Raw genomic sequence first — 12,318 nt, forward strand, 5'->3', positions numbered from 1 at the left:
TGTGGGCGCGCACGCACGTGTCTGCCTCCGGGGCCCACGAGCGCAGAGCCGCCCCGGGCACCCCCCGGGCCGCTGCCGAGCTGGGAGGAGTTGGGGGGCGGCCCCATGGCCCCGCGGGGCAGGCCGTGCCTTCTGGCTGCGCCCCGGCTGCCGGCGCGGGAAGGGGCCGCGGGCGTCCCTGGGAACACGCGGGGCCTCCAGCCAGGAGCGCGGATGCCTTTTCCTTCCCTGCTCGGAGCTGCGCAGTCCACCGGGGCCTTCCCGGGCTTTCTTCAGCGCCGCTTTCCCGGGCGGAGCGCGGGGAAGCAGAGTCGGGCCTCGGGCGTGTGGAGGCAAAGGCCAAACGCCTGCAGCACCGAGCTCTGTGACAGTAGTCAGACCACGCACGGCTGCGTCCGTCCGTCTGCTGTTGGAGCATTGTGGGCCTGGCCCTCCGGCTGGAGAGGTCTTGCTTTGTGGAGGGATGGTCCAGCCCGCGATTCTCCTTGGCCAGACACAGCTGGTCCCATAGCAAATGCATTTATTCCCCAGCTCAACCCAGTGGCAGCGCTCCTGGGTGGAAATGCAGGGTAGAAACGGCCAAGCCAGCTTTCAAAGAGGGAAACTGCTTTCCTTCCCAGGAAACGTTTGGACTACGTGAACCATGCCAGGAGACTGGCAGAGGACGACTGGACAGGACTTGAGAGCGAGGAAGAGGAGGAGGGGGAAGATGTGGATGATGAGGACATGGATGTCGATGCGGGCAAGAAGTTGCCTAAGCGCTATGCGAACCAGGTAAGCATCTCTACCTAGGGAAACCAAGAGCCTGCCGCCATGGGAACGAGTGGAATACGTGGCTGCCTCAGATTTGAGTCTAGGGGCCATGGGTAGAGGGAGCATAGTTGGGGCAGGGGTATTGCTAGGCAGCAGTTGATGCCACTCTGCATTCATGGCAAAATGGCAGCAGGGGTCTGTGCCTGCCTACATCTGGGCAAGAATGAAAACTGCAAGGAATTGGTATGTGTGAGTGAAGACCCAAACCACTGATAAAATCTAGAGGTTTAGAGGCTGCTGGGCCTTCTGGACCAGATCAGTACCAATAGAAAGAAAGAAAATTTGCTGTATCAGATACCAGACCATAAATGCTTGTGCTGTGCGCAGCTGCAGCGCAGCGCTTGGGCAGCAAGGAACAGGGCCGGCAGCATGGTAAGCTGCCTCCAGCTAGTTAGTCCATTGTGGTGGAAGGGAAGGCGTGTGGGAGGACAGATCAACACCTCCCTGCGGTGAGGGAGGGGACAGGGTCAGGCACTGCCAGGGCAGGATGGGCGTAGGGGGCAGCACCTGCCACTTCTAGTACCCAGGGAGGGCATAAAGGGGGAGAGAGGGTGTGTGCCCCCCAGGATCCACACAGGGGCAGGTTGCAGCCAGGGCTGCGCAGGGCTCTTCTCAGTGAGGGCTGGACCCTTCCCAGTGCATGGGTGGAGGCAGGGTGTTGAGCCAGGGCAGTGCTGGGAGCTGAGCTGTGGTGAAATTTGGGGTGGATGCAGCATCTTCCCAGTGCCACCAGCACCTGCTCTGAGGCTAGTCCCCGCTGAGAAGAGTCCCGTGCAACCCTGGCTGCAGCCTGCCCTATACAGATCTGGGGGCATAGCCCACCCTCTCCCCCGTGCCCTCCCGGGGTGCAAGCAGCAGCTGGGAGCTGCCCCCCACCCTGGCTGCAACTCCCCCCTGCCCTGCCTGGGCAGTGCCTGCCCCTTCCCTCACCATGGGTGGGCATTGATCTGCCTGCCCCCTCCCCTTCTACCACACCCGACTTACCAGCTGGAGGCAGCTGTACTGGAAATTAGATTGGTATTGTATGATATGCCTCCTTAAATGTCAGCTATTGGTATTGGCCCCCAAAATCTATCGGTGCACCCCCAATAAAATCATAGTAGGGAGAACAGGTGAGAGAGGAGTGAAGGTATTTCCTAGAAGGGAGCAGTGCATCCTGTAAGTACCACATGTAAATACATGACCAACTGACTGACTGACCCCTGTGGCGGTCAAGTCACACTAGCATCCTGCTTACCTAATGTGTTGCATGTATCTATAGGATTGTTCAGTGCCACCCAAATAACAGAGGACTGGTAGCCACATAATTGTCTGCTTAGATGCCTCGTGCTTTCTGCTTGGGTTACGAGCTATAAATCTTTGTGGTTCTGGGTCAGGGATGGACAAAATATAGCCCACAGGCTGAATCCAGTTTGCGGTGGACTCCATTTCCTGGCAGCGCTGCCACTGCTGAACCTAGTCCCACAGCCCAGGCACCCCAGATCCTCTGCCTCACACCCACCACGGGGCAAGACCCACATGGGCGGGGCACACAGCTAGGCAGCTGGGATGCAGCTGCAGCTGGGAGCAAGATTGGCTGAGAAGACCCCAGGATCTTGGGGCAGTGACACCATGGGGCTGGGGCAATGCTCCAGTGCACACCCAGCTCACCCTAGCCTGCAGAACCCACAGCCATCACACCTGTGCAGGCAGCAGATTATAGCTGTGCCCTGGCCCTGCGCTGTCACTACCCCAAAATCCTGGGATCTCCCTGGGCCTGCCCACCTGTCTTGCTGCTGGCTGTCACCCCATCCTAGCTGCCTGGCCATGCACCCTGCCTGTGTAGGTCCCATCCCCAGCAGTGGGTGTGGGGCAGATGGTCTGGGATGCCTGGGCAGCAGGTCTGGCTCCAGCAGCAGCAGCCAGAAGGAGCTGCCACTGCCAGGGCTGCTGGGAAATGGTGTTTGGCCATGGGCTGGATCCACCATTTTGCTCACCCCTGTTCTAAGTCTAGCTGTGTAAAGCTATGGGTCTTTGCTGAGTGTTGTCATTAATTTCATTGCCCTGCTTTCTCCACAGCTGATGTTGTCTGAGTGGCTGATAGACGTCCCATCGGATCTGGGACAAGAATGGATCTTGGTGGTATGCCCCATAGGGAAGAGGTCACTGGTTGTGGCATCTAGGGTAAGAGATGGTGATATGTATCACTCCACAGAGCACAGTAAAGGAGATCTCTGGGTTTGTGTCAGTCTGTCTTTGTGATGCTCGTGCAGTCAGAGACTAGTGTGTATTCTGGGAGCTCTCCATACAGTAAGGGGGGCTGATTCTGTTCAGATTAACTCAGAGAGTGTTACTACTAACCCCAGTGAAAGGAAGTCTGGAATGGGCTATGCTGGGGGACCCAGCTATACCACCGTGGTCTTGGATGTTGTTAACATAGCTGTATCGTGTGGGGAAGATGGGACAGACAGCATGTTAAGCTGGACCTGTGTGTTTAAGTTTTGGTACTGTTGGACATGGTGGTTTACAGTCTACAAGCAGCAAGGGTGGGCTTCAGTTTCTCTGTTCTCTTGTAGGGCTCCACTGCAGCTTACACAAAGAGCGGCTACTGTGTCAACAGGTTCCCCTCTCTCCTGCCTGGAGGAAACCGGCACAATTCAGCAGGTGGGAAAGGTAATGATCTGAAGAGGCCCTCAGAATAGATGCGAGAGAACTGGCATATTGCTCTAGTCAGGTGCTGTCTTAGTGCTGCTCTGTCCAGAGAGCCCCACCCTGCCCCAGCATAGTCCTGCTCTCCAGGGGATAGTGGGTAAGTTTCCCTCTGTGACCATGCATTTCCATCTCAAACGTAGGAGGTACATGGACCCTCACTAGTTTAGGCCACTCTCCTTGGTAGGTTTTCCCTAGTTTGGTGTTTCAGTCTAGGAGCCTGCCTATCACACGTTCATTGCCTCCTAGAATGATCTCTTTCCTGTGTCCTTCAGAGCTAAGACAATGTTGGACTCTAAAGTAGCAGCTTTCACAGCTGGAAGAGAGTTAAAGATTCTTCTGCAGATTGTTGGGGAGTCTTTGTGCCAAACTATCTTGGAAATCCTAATAGCATCAGAGCCCTAGAGTGTGATCCTGCATGTATATTGCTACCTGCATTTGCTGCCTGTGTTTGTATGTACAGAATACACGATCCTGGACTGCATCTACAGTGAGGTGAAGCAGACATACTACATCCTTGATGTGATGTGTTGGAGGGGGCACCCTGTCTATGACTGTCAGGTATTGAACCTTCCAGCCCAGTCAGCTCCCACCTGCTCTAGAGAGTCTCATTTTGCCACCATTCTCTGAGCTGCCTTGCTGCAGGTATTGATGCTGAGAAACTTGTACAGCAAGATGCTGTTTAACAAAGTGGAGGTAGACACACACTCTCTGCTTTCATTTTGCTAATAAGGTGGTCATGGAGAGCCACAGGGGTTGGAGTTTGGAGGCCAGCTGGGTTCTGTAGTACCTATAAATGTTTGTGTGTTCTTTGGGGTCCTTTGAACAGAGACAAGTGGAGAAAGGAGTCTACAGATATTTGGGGTTCAGTGGAGTCTGAAGATCCTGGAAAACCAAGAAGGAACACAGATACACATTTCACATGGTTTGGGGTAGATGTACACTAATCCATATCTCTTCTCCCTCCCCAGACAGATTTCAGGTTCTTCTGGCTCCACTCAAAGATACAAGAAGAGGAAGGTCTGGGAGAGAAAAGTAGAATTAATCCGGTAGGTCCGTCCTTTGTTTCCAGAGACAGGGAGAGGCATTCAGTGCCAGCTGCGTTTCATCATGTTCATTCACAAAGGGATTTTCTGTCCTGTGTGTCACCGCTTGGCCACAAAATGTTCTTCTGATGAAATGAGATGCCATGTTCAGGATGTAAACAGAACAGAAAATAATAAATTTGTATTCCTTCCAATAAGAGTCGGAGGAGATCTGGACCTCAGGCTATTAAATGACTTTACCAGTTTTAGCTTCCCTGACTGAAATGCAGATGTAAAAGAAAACCAGCTAAGTTTCCCCAGGGACTGCCTTCATGGGCATCATGTTTGCAATAGGAATCCGCCCTGGGTGTGAGTGGGGAGGCTCACCTGCTCTCTGTCTCCTGCCTGCCTTTGGAGGAGGGGTGTCAGACTTTCAGGGCTCCGCATGAGCCAGAGCTGGTGGCAAGGCTTGGGCAAGCAGCAGTGGTGGTTGTGAGGGTTAATGCAGCCATTGTTTGCCTTTTGTTGCCAACATGCATTCCCAAAGGAGCTCCATACCCTGGATTTCAGTGATGGGTCCTACCCCCAAATTCCTGATTTCTCAGCCCCACAGGGTAAATGTTTGATATCTCTGCTGTTAGACAGCTGGCATTTGAGGCAAAGTCAAAGAATCATAAAGCATCAGCCTTCCCTCTGTTGAGCTTGCCCAAGGTTTAAGGAACTGGTGCTATATTGGCACCTGATTCTGTGCAGTGCTGATCATCCTCAGCTTCCAGTGACTAACCTGAGAGGTCTTCACCCTCTGCTCAGTGTTCTTGAACAGTCAGTCCTGCTTGTCAGGTACCCTTCAAGTTGCGAGGACTCTTCCTGCACAGATTAGGCATGCCCCAGGTTCTGGAAAGCTTTCCCTGTTCCTCTATCATGGTTGCTGAAGCATGAATGAACCATGATCTCAAAGACTTTAAACAAGGAGTCTCTTTGCCATGTCTCCAATAAAGAAACCAATATTGGGCTCATTCCCACAAATAGTGAGAGGAAGGTATGGTGCCCACCATATGCTGTGATTCCTTTCTGTTCAGTTGCAACCACTGCACTTGGTAGATTTTTCAAGACTAGGCCCACAGATGGATAGCTTTGCAAAGCGGGGCCTGAGTTATATGGTACCTCCTATGGGGCTAAGCAGGGTAGGGTGGCACCTTAAACACTAACTGGTTCAGAGAGGTATAAGCTTTTGGAGGCATCAGCTTACCACCTAGCTTCTGATAGGCCTGTTGCCTGTGGTTGCTCATGTCTGATTACCTGACTTCAGACTAACCACTTCTGTGAGTCTAGGTGAATTGTAATAAGGAACCATGCTGATGGGGTTACTAGTAGCTGGACAATGCTTACTGATAGATTCTGAGAATCAGATTCAGTGAAGGTAGATATTGGCACATCTCTCTCTTGATTTCACCTCAAATGCATCCTTTTATGCCCATGATGCTTTTGTTTACTGGCATAAAAGATGCACTTGAGACACCAGGTTGAAACTTTTGTTGTGCCAGAGCAGAAATAACTTAACTGTTGAGCTGTTTGGGGGTGTTTCAATAGCATTTTGTGTTGACTTGAAGCAGCGCCTTTGAACAGCTAAGTTCTGTCACCTTATCTCCACTTTCCAGAGCTTTGCAACACGTGATGCAATGTGTTGTCCTGTTTTGGGTGGGAGGGAAGGTACTAACTAACTCAAGCCCCTTCTTACTCTTTCAGTTTAAATTTGTGGGCCTGCAGAGTTTCCCCTGCACCTCGGAGAGCCTGTGTGAAGTGTTGGCCATGGACTTCCCCTTTGAGGTAACTGACCCTACAGCCAGGGGACTGGGTACTTGGCACCATGTCTGGACTCCAAGGCATTACAGCAGTGAGCTGTGTAGGCATGGTTGGAAAATGACTAAATTCTGGTAAGACTGTTACATTTTATGCTCAGTGGGGAGCATTTCTTATCTGATTTTAGGAACAGTGTTCTTTATCTATATGCTGGAAGCAAAGTCCCAGTGGGGTTGTTGCTCAGTGGGCCAGGAATCTTTTCTTATTTGACTTAAAAACTGTATGCTCCCTAGATGTGCTGGAAGCCAACTCAGCTGCAGTGCAGTTCCCTCACACTGGATCAGAATGGAGAAGAATGGCTTGGTGACTAAGATTTTAGCCTGAGACTTGAGAAACTGCTTTCATAGCTTACCTCTACCACCATCTCCTTGCATGACACTTGTCATATCATTTAATCTCTCCGTGCTTCTGTTCTTCACCTCTAAATTGGCCATAATGATGCTTCCCTCTCTCAGAGGGGGTCTGAGAAGGATAAATTCATCTGCATTTCTGCTCAGATTCTGCAGTGGTGAACCTTGATAGAAAGGGAAATAGGCAGCATTCTCAACCCTCCCAAGCCACGTGCTCCATTAATTTTTAAAATGCATCTATTTCAGCAACGAAAACAAATACAAACTGAACCCTATTAATAGGCAAATGTTAGATTACTGGTAACAGCTGACTTACTGTCATCTCCTCATTAAAGCAAAGAATCATCAGATGAGATGGGAAGTCTGAACCCCCTGGTTGGCATTGCCATACCCTACTCCAGAACTGTATTAATAAAGAACAGACTGCACAGAACATCAATAAAGGGTGTACGATTTCTTAGTCAACCTGCTCACTCAACTGCTGAAACATGAATAATCTGATTGCCTCACTGGACACAGTGACATATTTGCCAGAAAGCTCATTTCCTCCCCTCAAAAATTCCCTCTGGAAAGGAGCTGTGGAATGTGGAACCGCACTGGGGGTGGAGCAGAAACTGAGCTTTTACCAGAGAAACGCTAAAACACTTGAAAAGACTAGAGACAGAGAAAAGGAGACTATCAGACTTTTTCCTGAAACCCAATCCCAGTTTGTCTCCAGTTTTCCAGCAGTGAAAGGGTAATACATCAACATGCTATGCTCTAATTGTAACCCTAAGAATTCTCTTTCTAAGCCAAGAACCTCACAGAAATAGGCTACCACAGTTTTTGTGAATGAAAGAGGGTGCTGGTATCAAATATCCCACCAGAGGGAGCCCACGAAGTCTCAGTAAGGTAGCATTAATAACACAAGCAGGACAAAAAAAAGAAGGAAGACTTGCTTAGGACTAAAGAGCGTAAAGACTAAGTGTTGCGTATAGACAACATCCAGGAAAAACTCCCGCTAAATTGTGCTGTTTTACCTGCCCTGCCCTGCATGCCTTCGTGGACAAGCAGCAGGAGCTGCCAGGCAAGCAGGCAAGTGCTGGACAAGCCACTAGACCAGCAGCTTCCAGACCTGCTCCATCCTGCCCCTGCCCCACCCCGGCTGTGCAGCACTTCCCCCAGCCTCACTCCTAGCTCACCACAGGGGCCTTGATCTGCCCCCCCTTCCCTTCCACCCCACCAGACTTACCAGCTGGACACTGCTCTTCAAGCTGCCTGACTGGTATCGGAAATCGGATTGTTATCAGCTGATATGCCTCCTTAAAAATCAGCTGTTGGTATCGGCCCCAAAAATTTCTATTAGTGCATCCGTAGTTAAAATGGTCTTGTGTTTGCAATGGCTGTGAGCTTGGCTACCACTAAGAGAGTCCCCAAAGGTAAACTATACCTGCAAAATTTGTCTGGTCCTCAGTGTCGTGAGACCACTGGGGAGTTATTCCATTAGCTTCAGTCGAGTTTGGATTCGTCTGTTAGTACCTAAATTAAAGTGAATTACAGGCCTCATAGTGCTGGGCAGTTGTAAATCTGACTGCAGTCACTGAACATTTCATTTGAGATCCCTGCAAGCTGCAAGTGCTCAGCATGCTGGAAAATCAGGCCACTGTTATTTAGGAGTCTCATTTTGAACCATGAAAATGTTGGTCATTAAAAAAATAAATAACTTCAGGGCTGCTGGACCAGCTTTCCATCCAGTTTTGTTTTCCAGGTGCTCTGACTTCCCATGCAGACCATTGTTAACCCTCTATCTGATTTGGCTGGTGTCTGTACAGTGACAATGTCAAGAGGCAAACTGAAAATTAAATAACTGCGGACAAGTAAGGAAGTGCCAAGAACTTAATAGAAAATGCTGCAAGAGTAGATGTGAGCTGTCTCACTCTGCTGAGAATTTTTCAGCCAGCATGTCATGAAATCAGACAAATGGAATTGAAATTGGGTTCCTTCCCTTTCAAAGGCCTAATGTTTTTTTAAGACTCTCTGTCATGGGATGGCCAGAATACATTCTTCTTAACAAGTGCTGGATTTATCAGAATGTGTTAGCAGTATGTATATGAAAGTATGGACCACTAGAATATAATAGGGCAGGCACCATCTCTTCCTGAGTTCTCCTTTATTTTCTCCATGTGCATTATCTTATTTGAGGGAGTGTTGTGCATTGTTATACCCAAGCAGAATATGAATGTCCTTGTTTTGGTTCCCAGTTTACTCCTACTAATGAAGTCCTTTTCCTGCGATTATACTGCTAGAACCTTACAGTGATTGATAACTAAGTAAACCTTCCCTTCCCCTGTATTCTGTAGTCAGCCTCTTGTCTTCATGCACAAATGCCTTTAAGAGCTTACTAAGCTTTGCTAAGGAGCACGGCCTGAAACATTAGGGAATCCCAAGGTATGGTCCAAGCCCACAAAGTGCGCCTCTGGGAATCCACGGAAGGGGGAGTCAGAAATCCTTTAGTATGTAGGATAAAGAGGCAAAATGTCAACCAGCTGCAGTACTGCAGTGAGTGGAAGTGGAAGCATAAGTAAGGGCCCTATCCTTTTAAACTGCTGAGTGCCCTTATCTGCCATTGATTGCAGCAAGAGATTAAGGCACTCATTACCTCTGGGGATTCATTAAGAATTTATTTACCATGAGGAAGCTGAAAGAATGGTAACAGTGTAAGAATGAAAGCTCCATGGCATCATCTGCTCTGACTCATCACTTTCAAAATGTGCTGTTCAAAAAAAAAAAAAGATCAGTGAGATGTCCTTTTTATCTGCTGCTGTGTTAAAAATAAGGCAAATATTCACAGAACTGGGTCATAGCAACCAAACTAAAAATGCAGGCGGTTGCAGATCGACTGCCATGAGCCTATGTGTTTGTTCTGCTTCTGTAATGCTCAAATTGAAGCGAGCACTTGAGTGCTTTTTTGTATGAATCCAAATAGTGGAATTGGCTGACAGCATTGAAACTCTTTGGTTTCTGATTTCCCTTCCTCGGTTTATTTCATTTAAATGAGTGAATAATATGCCTGGTCATTCTGACTTGTAAATGAATGAAGATCAAAGGTGAGTAAAGCTGGGAAGCCTCATGGCAGGTTTTTGCTGTCAGATCTTCTCATGTACAACTCCATGCCTTTTGTCCAGTGATGCAAACTCAACCCAGTTATCCACTCTCTCTTGCAGGTAGACGGGCTCCTCTTCTACCACAAGCAAACTCACTACACTCCTGGCAGTACCCCACTGGTGGGCTGGCTGCGGCCCTACATGGTATCAGACATCCTTGGACTGACTGTGCCAACTAATCCACTAACTACCAAGCCAGACTATGCTGGGCACCAGCTCCAGCAGATCATCGAACATAAAAAAAATAAAAAGCTGGCTTTAGGGGAAGGGGGCTTGAATCCTGAAGAGGCTGCTGAAAATGGGCGTTATGAGTTGGAATACTTGTCTACCCCTCAGCCAGCAAAACCTCCCAGGAGCCTACATGAGACAGCAAGCCAGATGGAGAACTAGACTGCTGTAACAAGTTGGTTTTATTTGGAAAGGGTAAAGGGTCATCACTCAGCTACAGTTCAGCCTCTTCACTGACCATTGGAGCTCACACTGGCTGAGAGGGAGAAGAAGGGTATTATGAGATGGCTCAATTTCAAGTGCCTGTAAAGGGTATAGCTTGGCTTCAGCACTAGTTTTTGAAAGAATTCTGGATCCTAAGGCCTCTCTATGCCTCTGTTAAGGAATTCCACTGTGGGGTCTTTAAGACTGTAGCCTGTGATAAACTGCATGATTGTTTAGGCCCTGATCATGGTCCTGTTAAAGTCCATGGCAAAACCATTTGTCAGGGGCAGGATATGAACTCCTTAGACATGAATGCCTGATTGTAGCCTGGACACCAAATACCGGGCCCTATAATTAGGCTACAAGTTTCTAGGCATTTAAATCTAAAGGCTTTTTGGTGAAAGTTTTGTGGTCAGTTTGTTTCTAGTTACAAAATTTTGTGATGCACTTCTGTAAAATCTGAAGGCTTTATTTTCAACACCCACATTTCTGAGAAACATAATTTCCTTGCATCAGAGCTAGCTCCCAGCTTTCAAGTATATTCTTGTGCAAAAAGAACACAGCATCATTTTTATTCTTGCTGACCTTTTCTCAGTAGGAGGAAATGCCCTCCTGTGAGGAGGCATTTTTTTTAAATAGTAGTATTGATTCTGAAGAATAAAGGGTTACACACGAATATGAACTCATTAGGATCTGTCCACTAGTTTGATGCTGAGCTGTACAGCATGTTTTAACTCTGTGTTTAAAATGTGATGATTTTAGAATATGAATGCCAATAGGCTAATATCACTATACAAAACCAGAACACTTGTGCAGGTTTGAGTCTTGTAACTATTGGGGCACTTTCTTCTCGCTTGCTGTTCTCTCAACTGTTACACCGCTAACCCCTTCTCTTATAAAGACCATCCTCTTTATTCCTGTGCACTAAATTTTATGATACAGATGAATCTCTGGTAAACTGAAACTGCTGAGCTCAGCTGGTTGCTTATTCAAACTTGATTTTCAGCTGGAGATGAAAGAGCAGTCTCCTAACCCAGGGGTGTCAAACTCACCTGGTCTCCTGGTCTGGATCCAGACAGCAGGGCTCCTTGCAGGTAGTGAGGTAAACAGTGGCAGGGAGCCTTGGGGGTAATAGCCATCACTTATTCCTTCCTCCCCATGACTCCACACTGCCAACACACACCCCCAACTGGGCTCCGTACCCTGGATTTCAGTAGTGGCCCCTGCCCTTGAATTCCTGGTCTCCAAGAGCCTGCAAGCCAGATGATATAGCTCCAGCATGCAGGCCATATGTTTGATACCCCTTCCTGAACACACAACTGTAGTAGAAAATGCATGGGTTTTAGTTTCAAACAGCCTATTTGAATTAATAGGTAGAGATGAAATTATATCATGTAAATACCATTGCAGATTGTGTTCCTGATCTCCAGGGAGATACCTCTATATGTCTCTGAAAAGAAATTACATCCGGTACAGGACGTGATATACACCCTGACAGCAGGAATGATTCTCTACACACAGCAGGTCTATTTATCTTCTTGCCCCAACTCTACAATACCCCCATTCTTCCCAGAAAATGCTGGTTTCTACGCTGGGAGTGTGGGAGGCTCAAGATCACTTGATTGTAAAGCCAATGTTCATGAGAGAAATGGGCAACAGTAATGTAGTAACTTCACTGGAAACTGCTTGGAAGAGCTTTGGCCTACTACCCTCTTCCTTCACACACAGCTAGGAAATGACACCCCGGGTGTGTGAACAAATTCAAGTGGCTTGAATGTTACTCAGATGATTTCACACAGCTGGTTATTATTAGTGTGTGAAGAAATGGTGTGTGGCTAAACTACTTGCCTTTCTCTTTCCCTTCATAGTAAGAAGGGGGTGGGGGTATGCAAAGGAGCAAGTTGGCCTGAGACATGGTGGTTTAAATCAGGTCTGTCCAACTCATTTGGCCCTGCGTGCTGGATCTAAACCACAAGTTTCAGGGGCCAGATGGTCCATCTTCAGCGG

The 12,318-nt window shown here is 48.4% G+C and overlaps 1 protein-coding gene across 1 annotated transcript; it reads left to right on the forward strand.

The window, feature by feature from the left end:
* The first annotated feature begins 615 nt into the window (after window positions 1–615).
* On the forward strand, window positions 616–11,225 carry SNUPN (snurportin 1). Its single transcript, XM_019504443.1, has 7 exons — window positions 616–774; window positions 2,872–2,976; window positions 3,369–3,456; window positions 3,965–4,062; window positions 4,473–4,550; window positions 6,273–6,353; window positions 9,940–11,225. Exons 1-7 carry the CDS (start codon window positions 727–729, stop codon window positions 10,267–10,269), a joined length of 828 nt encoding a protein of 275 aa, XP_019359988.1. The 5' UTR covers window positions 616–726; the 3' UTR covers window positions 10,270–11,225.
* Window positions 11,226–12,318: the final 1,093 nt, after the last annotated feature.

The sequence above is a fragment of the Gavialis gangeticus genome, unplaced genomic scaffold, assembly GCF_001723915.1.
Source record: "Gavialis gangeticus isolate Ggan-Ray unplaced genomic scaffold, GavGan_comp1, whole genome shotgun sequence".
Taxonomy (NCBI): domain Eukaryota; kingdom Metazoa; phylum Chordata; order Crocodylia; family Gavialidae; genus Gavialis; species Gavialis gangeticus.